The sequence below is a fragment of the Petaurus breviceps genome, unplaced genomic scaffold (genome assembly GCF_028583685.1).
Source record: "Petaurus breviceps papuanus isolate PSGF00001 unplaced genomic scaffold, PetGlider_PUasm1.0 90383, whole genome shotgun sequence".
NCBI classification, from domain to species: Eukaryota; Metazoa; Chordata; class Mammalia; order Diprotodontia; family Petauridae; genus Petaurus; species Petaurus breviceps.
Window position 1 is genome coordinate 682,622 of NW_027187234.1, and position 12,919 is coordinate 695,540.

General features: G+C 36.9%; 1 protein-coding gene across 1 annotated transcript in view; it reads left to right on the forward strand.

Moving 5' to 3' along the window:
• Positions 1-235: 235 nt before the first annotated feature.
• Positions 236-12,919, forward strand: part of UBAC1 (UBA domain containing 1) — a 38,823-nt gene continuing 26,139 nt past the window's right edge. The window contains exons 1-2 of the mRNA XM_069108380.1: positions 236-683; positions 11,578-11,698. Coding sequence (XP_068964481.1) covers positions 546-683; positions 11,578-11,698 — 259 coding nt within the window. The 5' untranslated portion in view covers positions 236-545. The remainder of the gene's footprint in view (positions 684-11,577; positions 11,699-12,919) is intronic.

Genomic DNA, 12,919 nt, shown 5'->3' on the forward strand with positions numbered 1-12,919 from the left:
AGTTTCTTTACCTGTAAAATGAGATTATTTATTTTCAAGTTCCCTTCCAGCCCTAACGTTTTCTATTTCGTGTTCTGAGGTCTTTTGGCCCTGGTATTCTTTATTCTTAAGTCCCTTCCGGTTCTAAATCTTATCCCCCGAACTCTTGCCCCTAGGGTCAGCCGGATCCCTTTGAAGCTAAGCTCAGCTAGGACTACAACTCCCAGCATGCCCCGGGGGTTAGTGTGACACCTCCTCCCGCACTTCCGGCGTGCGGCGGCAGCGGCGGGTAGTGAGCCAGGGCGACGGCTGCGGGCCGAGGGCTGCGAGTGACAGGTCGTTACGTTGCCGGAGCTGGGGTTGGGGCCGGGACCGGGGTCTCCGGGGACTAGCTTCTTTGCTTCTCTTGCTTGTCCCCCCGCGGTGACCTTCATGGGCCGCGGGTCCCCCGCCCCGGGGCGGCTGAGGAGGGCTGTGTGAGGTGCAGCGGCAGCTGGTGGCTGAGGCCGAGGGAGACTGAGGCGAGCGAGGCCCGGGCCCGAGCCGGGCGCTGAGGGAGGGCGGCGATGTTCGTGCAGGAGGAGAAGATCTTCGCCAGGAAGGTCCTGAGGCTTCACATCTGCACCATGGAAGGCACCGAGTGGCTGGAGGAGGTCACCGAGGATACCACGGTGGAGAAGCTCAAGGAGCGCTGCCTCAAACACGTAAGGAACCGCCGCGGACCCCAGCGGGCCCAGCCTCCGGCGCCCCTAGCCTAGCTGCCCCTCTTCCCCATTCACCCCGTCCTAAGCCTACCTCCCTCGTCCCCTCCTTCCAACAGTGGCATACAAATGAGACCCGATCTGCTCTCTGTTGTCCTCGGTTTACATTTTCCTTCCCCCGCTTAACCCCCCACTTTTCTTTCCTTTTCACTTAACTCTCTTTTTCACTGATATTTCTTCCTCACTCCATCCTTCTTTCTCTCCTTTTTCCTACTTACAGTTTTGTCTCCTTCCCTTTGGTCTTCTCCTAAAGTTTCTTCCTCCTACTTAATCCACTTTCTTCCTTCTTCCTTTTCACTCTTTACATTTCTGTTTTTTTCCTCACACTTAATCCTCTCTTTCTCTCCCTTTCCTTTCTTCCTTTACTCATTTTACAATTTATTCCCCCAAATAATCAATAAGTATTAAGTACTTACTATGTGCCAGGGCAATGTTCTAGGGATACAAATATGAATGAAACGATCCCTACTTTAAAAAGGAGCTTACGTGTGTGTAGGAAGAGAGATAGGTACAAATATGTGTATATAAGTATGGTAAATGTAAAGAAAGTAAAAAATGCAAAATAGTTATATTTAAAATAGTTTGAGAGGGAGGGCACTGAATGTTGAGAAGCCCCACCCCTTCCTCTAATCTTTTCACATTTTTCCTGTTTTTAGCTTTCTATTTTTTTCACATTTCTCCTCCCCTATTAGAGTTTCCTGTGCCTTTTTTCCCTCTTCCATTCTTTTCTTCTGTCACTTACTCTGCTAATTTCTTTCTCCAGTTTAAACCCATGTAACTCATTTTTCCATTTCTTTTTGCCCATTTATGTTTTCCTTCCTTCACTTAATCTCTTTTCTGCTTTCCTTCTCTTCTTCCCCTGTTATATTTCCATTTCTTATTATTCTATTTCTTCTATATCTCTTCTTTCCCTTTTGTCCTTCTCCAGTTTTTTCCCCTTTTCCTCCTTTCCTCCTGATTTTTCACCTCATCTCCCTTTGTTCTAACATATTTTCTTGACCTCATTTAATAATCCTTAATCTGTGAAATCATTTTCACCTACCTCCATTCTGTTTCCCCTGATTTTTCTTTCTTTTTCTTTTTGTAGTACAATGGGTTCTAGTCTTAACTTTGCTACTAACATGCTGTTATAACTTTAGGCAAGGGACAGCCTTTCTGAACCTCAGCTTTTCCATCTGCAAAATAAGGTGGTTGAACCAGCTGATCTTTAAAGGAATTTTTTAGTTCTAGCATTCTATTATTTTCTTCTTTTCTGAGGGAATATGAACTATAGAGGGAGATAGGTAGGACACTAGACACCCTCATTACATAATCTGCTTCAACTCCTTTGATGATTCAAGGAAATTTTGAAAAGGATCTTTATATTCCTTTGTCACTTTCAGTGATATACAGTAGGGATGAAGAGGCAGCCTAGCTCACTGAAAAGAATTAAGACGACTTTGATTCAAGCTCTGCCTGTAACACATACTGGCTTTGTGACTCTTAACCTCTCAGTGCTGTAGGCAGAGAAGGTGCTAACCTTTATTGTGAAGACGAATTTCCTAATCTGAGTTTCCTATATCTATGAAATTACAGGTCCAGACTCTATCCTTATCTTTCTGGTGAGGTTTTTATTTTTTCAATCAATCCACTACAAACTCATAATTAGTCTTTTAAGGTATACTTAAATGAGGCCATAGAGACATTAAAATTGTCTCTATAAAACCTGGAATTTTGGACTTTTCTTGTTAACTATTATTTTTGTTGCCTGTTGGCCAAAACAGGTTTTGGGTTTGTTTGTTTTTTTCTGACCTGAAACCACTAAAATGTTACCTCTCCTCTCAAGACATTCCTTTTTGGTTTGAAATTAGTACCTTTAAGAAAATAAAGACCCAAAACAGATTCCTGATTTCTGATTTTCTGAGGTGACCACACTTTTAAATGTATTACACACAAATGAAATAAGTGTGTGTGTGTGTATGCGCGCGCGCACGCTCTTGTGCATCATATACATATATAACTAATGGCTGAAATAAATTCCCGGAGACTTATTCATTTCTGTAAATTTCAGCTATAACATTTCAAACACCAAATGTATAAATGCCTAGTTAAATAAGATACTTTTTCACTCTACATAAAGTGTTGTGCCAGAGGCTATTAGAATTGGGAGAAAAACAGTTAACTGTGTCACCACAGTAACCCCTTAGTGAAGTGTTTCTTTATGTAATATTCATGTTATAAAGTATATGTGACTATGTAACATGTGTGTTATGATCTATATGTGATACATCAGTTTTCCTTGAATGTTAAAATGTGTAAATTTTATCCCAGAGATTCCTTGGTTTTATAACTGTATAAACCAGATTGAATTATTTTCAGAGATTAATGAAAACTATTCTGTAGCGTAGCTATTGTTATAGGATTACCCACTAAAGTATGAAGTGCAGCCTGCTATTGTTTACTTACTTGGTATAGAACTATGGGGGGATAGAAAACAGGACCTATATTATCTTAATTGCTGAGAAGGCATTTACATATTGAAAAGAGCCCCAGATTTTGAGCCTGAAGCCTTGGTTTAAGTTCTGTCCCTTTAGCTTTCTTGTTTAACTCAGGTTGCTTGTTGCTTCCCTTCTCTGAGCCTCAGTTTTCTTATTCATAAGATGGTGATGATAATATATTGCTTGCCTCAAAAGTTTGTTTCATAGAAAGGGCTTTGTAAACTTTAGAGTATTATAATGTGAGCTAAAAAATGAGATGCACAGGTCAAAACAGTGATACTTAATGTCCTGGTTCTAGTTATATATATTTAAGATTGCTTCCCTTTTTTTCCCTTGAAGATTTAATATAGTCTATTTCTGGAAAACTATCATTTGTACACTTTAAACAGAAAAATTTGGGCACAACCTGCTTTTATTGCCACATTTTAGTCTCTGTATAATAACTGCCGGGCTTTGCTTTTGTTTTTACATAACTTTACAGTGATAGTAGGTGATCTTGAAAATTGTTTCTACTTAAAAAAAATTTTAATTGTTAACTGAATTAAGTGCTTGCAAAGTGGTTAGTAGACAATAGCTTACTTGTCAGTGACATTTAGTTTAGCAATGCTTTTTAACTGATAGTATAGATTTACATTACTAATGATGATATTTTATAAAGGGGGAACAGGAATGGAAAATTCTTCACTGCAGCTCCTTGGGGTAAATTAGGCAGCCAGTTTAGATAGGATGCTAATTAGTATATTCCTGAAATTTATTATTCTAGTAAGTACTAGAATGCATAGTAGTTGTTGATTTTTTTAAATTAAATTCTTTAATTTGAGTTTTTTCTTCTCTGTATTCTCCCCAGGTATATGGGACAGGCCACCAAGGGTATTTTACTTTGAGTGAGTGAAACATAAATTACTGTGTAATGATAGCTAAGCAATCTGAAGTATTTCCACCTCTGCATCCCTTACCATTCTGCCGGATTTGAGCTATCCCTTAGCTGCAGTCAGAATTCATTAGTCAGGGAAGTGATAATTCTGAAGTTGTATATGTGAATGTCACCCTGGAAACCAGTTCCTGAATGTCACATACACTGCAGAACAGCAATTCCAGAGTGTATATTTTGGTTTATATTATACCTTCTCATTTTTTTCTCTGATGTATACTTAGCCTATCGATGATTTTCATCCTCTGTCCCTGCCATCTTTGATGAAAGAAAATGGATGTTCTTTTTCACAGCATCTAGAAATCTGATAATACTGTTGTTATTTAAAGATGATAATACTACCAATGAAAGGATTGCCTTTACCAGACTGTGTTCTAGATCTTACACTTTTTAAAGATGTCAAAATGAAACCTCTTGTTCTATAGGTTTAGTTATAAAATCTTTGATATTTTGAGGTATGTGTTAAGATCTCAATTAATTGTCCAAACTTAAAAACATGGTTACTAAAACAGTATTTAGATAATATTATTAATAATGAAGGCAAACAAGCTTCTCTAGAAAATTTAGTTCACTAACTAGTCTGTAATGACTGCAATTATATTAGGTGTATACTTTGACCAACCATGATACAACTAAACTGAGTAGGATTGATGTTGAAAGAGTTATAAGTTGTATTGGTGACCTAAATGTCGATATCTTTGTTATGAACTAACTACCACACCCTGATCTGCTCCGAAACAGCTTAGTATGTAATAATGATTACTCATTCTTAGGTTCAGACTCACCAGACCAGTATGAGGTTTGTATTAGAAAATTAAATTTCATAAGATAAGTTCTGAACTTTATAATTAAAATATTCCACTATCAAAAAACAACCATTGTTTCTGGAAACAGCAAATTCATTGTTCAGAGAGGAAAAAAGTTCATTTCTGTGTCATAAATATTAACAGTACATTTAAATGGAAAATGACTCTAACCCCTGTTTTACTTAAATGTTCATCTCATTCTAAAGCCTTGATAATCATTTTGTTTTACTGGTTTCCATCTAAGGGTAACGAGAAAGGAATGATACCAAACTGGCATCTCTAAAAAATGTCACAGTTTATAAAAAAATGTCAATGTCTTTAAATGTTTTTGAGAGGTTTTAGAACATTGTACCTTCACTATATCTCTGTCCTCAATAACTCCAAGACATAAGAGGTAAGTAATCAGAATGGATGTCAGGTATTAAAAATAAATTTTATGTAACTGAGCCATTTGGAAAATATAGTTGTTTAATTGGGGCTAAAAATTCTCTGATTATAATCATGTGGTGGCCCACTTATAGTCAGGTACATAGTCTCTATATCTTTATTTTCCAATCTGTAAGAGGGCTTATCTGGCAAAGATACTGTCAATTAGGTAATTAGTTGTAAAACACTGAACAGGCTATTTAACTTGACATTATTATCTACCCCATATTTTGGGGATTTTCCCACCAGCCCTAATTAATCAATACTAATAATCATGGGATCATGAAAATACCAATTTCATTCCGAGTTTTAAAATGTTTTTGTTTAGGGGCGGCTAGGTGGCCCAGTGAGTAAAGTGCGGGCCCTGGAGTCAGAAGAACCCGAGTTCGGTTCCAGCCTGAGACACTTAACACCCACACAAAAATACTAGCCGTGTAACCTTGGGCAAGTTACTTAACCCCAATTGCCTTCCAAAAGGCAAAAAAAAAAAAAAGTTTTTGTTTAGCTTTAATGACGAGCATGATAATTTTTTCTTAACTTTTAGTTGAGTGTCATTTTTGGTGTTTTTGTAGCTTGTTTAGCTATTGTTGATTCCTGTATATATTTTCGTATTACAAATAACATTTTTATATGCTTTTCATTTTATATTTGTTGAATAATTGTTTGTTTTGGAAGAGCTTTAATTCCTGAACATATTTCAACATATCTAGTGTCAGTCAGTTGATAAGAGTATATCAGGTGCCTATTCTGTGCCCAGGCATTGTGCTAGATTTTGGGAAAACAAAAACAAAAGAGTCCCTGCCCTCAAGGAACTTACATTCTAATGGGGATGACCACATTTATTGAGCATCTGCATTGTGCATACAAAGAAGAAACCAGTCACCTCTCCTGCCTTCAGAGTTTATATTCCAGTAAGGATGGTTAATACCCATACAATTCAAACCAGTCAAAAAATGATAAGGGTATGCTTAGCAGAATTCTTCTAAATAACTCTAGATTGCATTTCCCAGCCCAGCATAAATTTTCTATGTAAAACTCACATCTGCCTTACAAGGAGTCTTGAATAGTACAGCCAAGTGGATGAACAGTAGCAATCAGAAGTCTGCAGGACTACATTTTAGAATCACTGGCTTATGAAAGAAGAAATTTCTAAAAGGAGAAAAAATGTTTGTTAAGGATTATGTCCTTGGTTTATTGATATTTCAAGCTATCATATGCAGCACAGTGGATAGAGCACCCGACCTAGGAGTCAGGATGACTTGTGAATTCAGATCTGGCCACAGACACTTAGCAGCTGTGTGACCCTGAGCAAGTCACTCAACTCTTTTTGCTTCAGTTTTCTCATCTGTAAAATGAGCTGGAGAAGGAAATGGAAAGCCATTCTAGTATCTTTGCCAAGTAAACTCCGAATGGGGTCATGAAGAGTTGGATACAACTGAAATAGCTCAACAACAAGCTGTTATATCCTCTGAGATAGGTGGGTGCTATTATAATAGGTTTTATGTGTAGGTTTTTGTTAAAAGTACAGTTTGGTGCTTTTATGAAGGAATAAGAGTTTAGTTTTAGTCATAGCTTTAAAGAGGAGAGATTATATATTGATTTTAGAAAAAATATTTAATCAAATAACATTTAATTATTCATGGCAAGTTTTTTCAACCCTTGTTATACTTCTTAGTTAAAATGAAAATGAAAGGATTTACCAAGAAATCCTTTATTTTTATAAGAATGTTGATGTTCATATAAAAGTTTTCTTTTTGTTCCATGTCCTTGGTTCTGTCTGGCTGTTGAACTTATCTGATTACCTTCAATGACTCTACTTTTGCCTCTATAAAATTTGACCCATTATGTGTTGAATGGATACAACTAGATATACTGACGTAGTAATATTCGTGAAAGTTATCACTGTAGGTCAATGAACACTGTTGTATAAAGATGAGTCATTGCAAACTGGATGTATTTTATCATGTGTCACAATGCAGTGCTAAAATAGACAAGTCAGGTGAAATCGTGAAGTACTATATGAACCCAAGCAAAGATGTTATCGAACATAAAGATGTATATAAGACATGTTGTGCTTATCACAATGTAGCAGTCATGCTGTCAGTCTCAATTCAACCTTTAAATGTTGAGGTGGATTACAAAGTACTTGTCTCATTTTTAATGAAATAAGAATTAAGATCCATTTAACTTTAAATGACTATCTCTAGATTCCATTGTATTTGATTTGTCTACAATTATGCATATCTGGAAATTAGTTTTAGGAATGAATTCTAACTTGTCGTTATTTTAACATATGGTGAAAAGTCAAAGGAAATGAGAAGGAAAGCGAATGTTTGAAACTTTTTTGTGAGGAAAAGGTAGTGGCAGGACATTGGAGGGAATCAAATTATATTTGGCTAAAGAGGAAAGAGAAAGCATTATTATGCTGCATATGCATATGGTATATTATAGATGGGGTTATATGATATTGCTTAGGGAAGAAACCTTAGAAGAAATAATTTGTGTATGAATGGAAATCTTTATTCTAAATTTGCTGTGTGACCTTTAGCAAATAATTTAAATTCTCCATGCAGGTTTTGTTTGTAAAAAAAAAACTGATAATTGGGGCAGCTAGGTGGCGCAGTGAGTAGAGCACTGGCCCTGGAGTCAGGAGGATTTGAGTTCAAATAGGACCTCAGACACTTAACACAAAACTAGCTGCGTGACCTTGGGCAAGTCACTTAACCCCAATTGCCCTTCCTTCTCCTCTCCAAAAAGCAAAACAAAACAAAACAAAATTTAAAAAAAAAAAACAAAAAACTGATGATTGCTGAATATTCCAGAACTAAAAGAAACTAGTAGTGTTAAATACTCTTTTTTCTTCCCAGTATTATGGTAGAGTGGCTAAGTGGGTGAGGTTCCTTTTTTATAAATATTTTAACTTAAAGATATAATTATTTTATTTGTGACATCTTTGGCTCAAAAGATGTCTCTTTCTCTGGCCTTTTTATCTGTGGGAGAAAGAAAAAAAAAGGAGGGGGCAGCTAAGTGGCACAGTGAATAGAGCACTGGCCCTGAAGTCAGGAGGACCTGAGTTGAAATCCAACCTCAGACACTTGTCACTTAACTAGCTGTGTAACCTTGGGCAAGTCACTTAACCCCAATTACCTTGCCTTCCCCCCTCCAAAAAAAAAAAATAGAAAAAAAGGAGAAAACATTTTTAAATTTTTAAAAATCTTTAGATTCTTTGGGGATAGTGCTCTTAAAACCATTTATTCCATTTTATCTAATGATATCTGTATTTTGAAAATTGTAAAACTTTATAAATAGGATATAAAAAAAATAATAGGATTAGCAGAATATAAAATAGGATATTTAATATAAATTGTAAAACTGCTTGACTTTTATTTTATTTTCTTTTATTTTCAAACTATGTAATATGTGGAAAAGCTGTACTTTTTCTCTTTGATTATACTGAATCCTCTTGTCATATTTAGCTGAGTACATCTTCCTTAGCTTATGAAACAGTTTCTAGGTAGCTCTAATTCTAGTTATAATTATCAGTATCATAAATGCAAGAATCAGTAGAGTGAAAAATAGCAATATGTGAGGAATAGCAAATAATTGATATAGCTGGATGGTAAAGTGCATTGAGAGGATTAAAGTGCAAGAAGCCTGGAAAGGTAAAAAAGGACAAGTCTGTAAAGGGCTTTAAATGCCAAAGATTTCATACTGGATTATACATACATCAAAGGCAGTGTGACTTGTTGACAGAGGTCTGGCCTTAGGATCAGGAAGACTTTGGTTCAAATTCTAGTTCTGACACATGTTGGCTAGTGACCATGAGTATGTGATTTCACCCATCTCTGTCCCAGACAGCAGCTCTCTAAGACAACCAAGTTGCTGATCCGCAATGGTAGAAAGAGTTTCCATACTGGGAATGAGTTACACTAATGAAATCCCTCCTCTCATTTCAATTTTTCTGTTACTTTTGAAAGTGCAGGTGTCCTCCTAGTCACATAGTCTGGTGTCCTCTGTCATCCTTTATTCCACATTCTTACACACCCTATATATCAAAAAAAAACAGATCTTGCCTCTTTTAACCTGTATAACATGTCTCATATACATCCCCTTCCCCCATTCACATGGCCATCACCCATGTACAGGTCCTCCTCAACTGAACTATTTATTACAGTTGGTCTCTCTGCTTCAGCTCCCTCCTCCAGTCCATCCTCCACTTGGTTACCAAAGTGATCTTCCTAAAGTACATGTCTGACCATGTCACTCTTCTATTCAATAAGCTGTGGTGACTTCCTATTATCTCAGGGATCCAATATGAAATCTTTGGCATTTTAAACCATTTACAGCCTTGTCCCTTTCTACCTTTCCAGGTTTCTTACACTTTAATCCTTTCAATGCTTACTACAGTCCAGCTACATTGACTATTTGCTATTCCTCACTCTACTGACTCTTGCATTTATACTAGCTGTAAGTTTCTCTGACAAAGGTCTCATTTCTAAGATATATAGAGAACTGAGTCAAATCTATAAATGTAAGAGCCATTCCCCAAATGATAAACAGTCAAAGGATATGAACAGGCAATTTTTAGAGGAAGAAATCAGAACTGTCAATAGCCATTTGTAAAACTCTAAATCCACCAATAATTTGAGAAATACAAATTAAAACAACTCTGAGGTACCACCTCACACTCATCAGACTGACTAACATGACAGAAAAGGAAAATGATAGATGCTGGAGGGGATTGTGAGAACATAGGTACACATTTGCACTGGCTGTTACCCATGCCTGGAATGTTCTCCTTCCTCACCTCTCACTTCTAGCTGTCTGTGGCTTTCTGCAAGGCTCAGCTTACCACCTTTCACAGGAGGCCTTTCCTGGTTCTACTTGCTGCTAATACCTTTCCCTCTAAGATTACCTTTCATTTACATTGTATATTTCTTGTATATATATTATTATTTGCTTGCTATCTCTTCCATTAGAATGTGAGCTCCTTGAGAGCAGGGATTATATTTTTGCCTTCCTTTTTATTTCCAGTGCTTAGTAGTGCCTGGCACATGGTAAATATTTAATAAATGCTTGTTGACTGACTGAATGAATGAATGAAATCACAGATTTACAGTACCTTCCCCACTCCCTGCCTCCACCCCTGAAAAAAAAGACAGGGGCGGCCAGGTGGCATAGTGAGTAAGAGCACCAGCCCCAGAGTCGGGATGACCTGGGATCAAATCTGGGCTCAGATACTTAGAACCACACCCAGAAATAACTGGCCGTGTAACCTTGAGCAAGTTACTTAACCCCAATTGCTTTAAAAAAAAAAACATACATAAAAGTTTACAAAATCATACATAAAAGTTTACAAAAATCATACATAAAAGTTTATTTCAGTACTTCAGTGAGTCAGTGGGCATTGCTGAGGACTCCAAGTTAAAAGCCTAAAAATCATAGTAGAGCTAGAAGGGGACTTTAAAGATAATTTAGTTCATTCTTCTGTTTTTTTCTTTTTACAAAAGAGGAAACAGGTTTAGAAAGATGTTATTACTTGTCCCATTGCACGTGGATAATAAATAGTCAAAATTTGAACCCAGTTCTTCGATTCCAAATCCAGTGGCCTTTCTAGTATACCATACCACTCCTCATGGCTATCATTATCTCCTTAAATCTTCTTTTCTTCAAGCTTAGCACACCTAATTTCAGCTGGTTCATATATGATAGGATTTTGAGTCTCACATACATTATTACATTCAGGAAGACAAGGCAATTGAATGAACGGACTAGAAAGCAGTAGCTTCTGCTAGAAGCCCTTTCAAATACATCAGCCTCCTTCTCAATCCATAGGCACTTTATAAAAGTTGAAGTTGTCCTGGATTGCTAAAATGGTCCATATAGTATAGAACTGTGTATGTTGATAGTAGGGGCAGTAAAAGAGCCTGGAGAGACCTCATGGCAGAGCAGCTACGGGGAAGTCTAGTTTCCAGGGTTGTTTTCCCGCATCAGAACTAGTACCAAACAAAAATGCTTTTGCTTAGTCAATACTTATTAAAATGAACTCCAAAGAGTCATATGTAAGCTAGAAAGGACAACTAGTAAATGCTGGCTTATTAGAGCATGTCTGGAATTGTATTTTATTACCACAATGATTAGTGCAGTAGCTTGGTTATTTCTGATTCTCTTGATCTATATTTTATTATTTTTTCTAGTGTGTGCATGGGAGCTTAGAAGATCCCAAAAGCGTAACACATCATAAATTAATACATGCTGCTTCAGAGAGAGTCCTGACAGACACCAAAACTATCTTAGAAGAAAACATTCAAGATAAAGGTAAGATAGCTTCACGACTAAGCTGAATTATAGCAGTGCCACTATATAAACACAGAAATTTGATACTTTATTAACTTGCTTTGTGTTAATCCTCAGTACTAAGAATCAGAATGAAAAAGCAAAAAGAAACCCTGATGAACTGAGTTTAAAAGTATTTTTTGTTTGCTTTCTAAAGTATTTGTGTAAACTGATAGAAATATAAACTGAACAATAGACATTTAACACTTAAGCTTTATGAGAAGTTTAATTATTTTTCAAAGCAAAATATAATCCACAGAAAGAGCTTCTACAGGTTTGGTCAACTTGATAATTATAACTGGAAGAGGGGTCATTTTTATATAAACCACCTTTTAATTTACATATATATGGCAGTAATTTAGTCATAAATTATATGAGACTAGAGCTCTAAAGTTCCATATAACACTAACATTATATGGTTCACATGTTAAAGTTAAATGTCTATAGAACTATATACACATTATTATGCCCTAAGTATAACAGAAAGGGGTGGGGGGGGGTGTACTGTAACACCAAGGAAAGGCAACTTCCCAAGGTTCAAAATACCAGCATAGGTGCTCTCCATTTTATTCAGTGACCAACCAAGAACAGAGAAGATCAAAACATGACATCATTCAAAATACTGCATTTACTAAGTGTGATTAAATAATCTCCAAGGACTACCCCACCCCAGGACCTTCCAATCATTCAATCAATTACAAAGTCCCTGTTCTAAATACTTCTCCACCCCTAGGCTATACCTTCATTTAGTCTACCACAAAGCCCCTCTTCTCAAATGGAGATTAGTTTCCAAACATAAGTAAAGTACCTTCATTTGTCAATCACAGAGCATCAAAAGGTCAAAAGTTCCCCACCCCTGGATCTCAATTGAATCTACCCCAGAGTTACATCAAATTTAAACACAGCACTTAATACCCAAATGGAGGTCTTTTCTTCATCTTGACACAAGAGGCAAGTTCTCAGCAATCTTAGTTCCTGGGGAGACAAGGCTCAGCAAGGCCACAAGATACATTGCCAGTCCCTTCATCAATTCATCCTCTGTCTGTAGAACAGTCCTAGAACCCCTGAAAACATTAGCAAAACCCTCTCCCAGGATTTCTGTAAACATACAACAAGAAAATCCTTCTTCAGGGCTTTTGAACCAACAGAAAGGTTCCCAGACCCCTGCAACAACAGCACTGTCCTTCACCAGTGGACAGTATT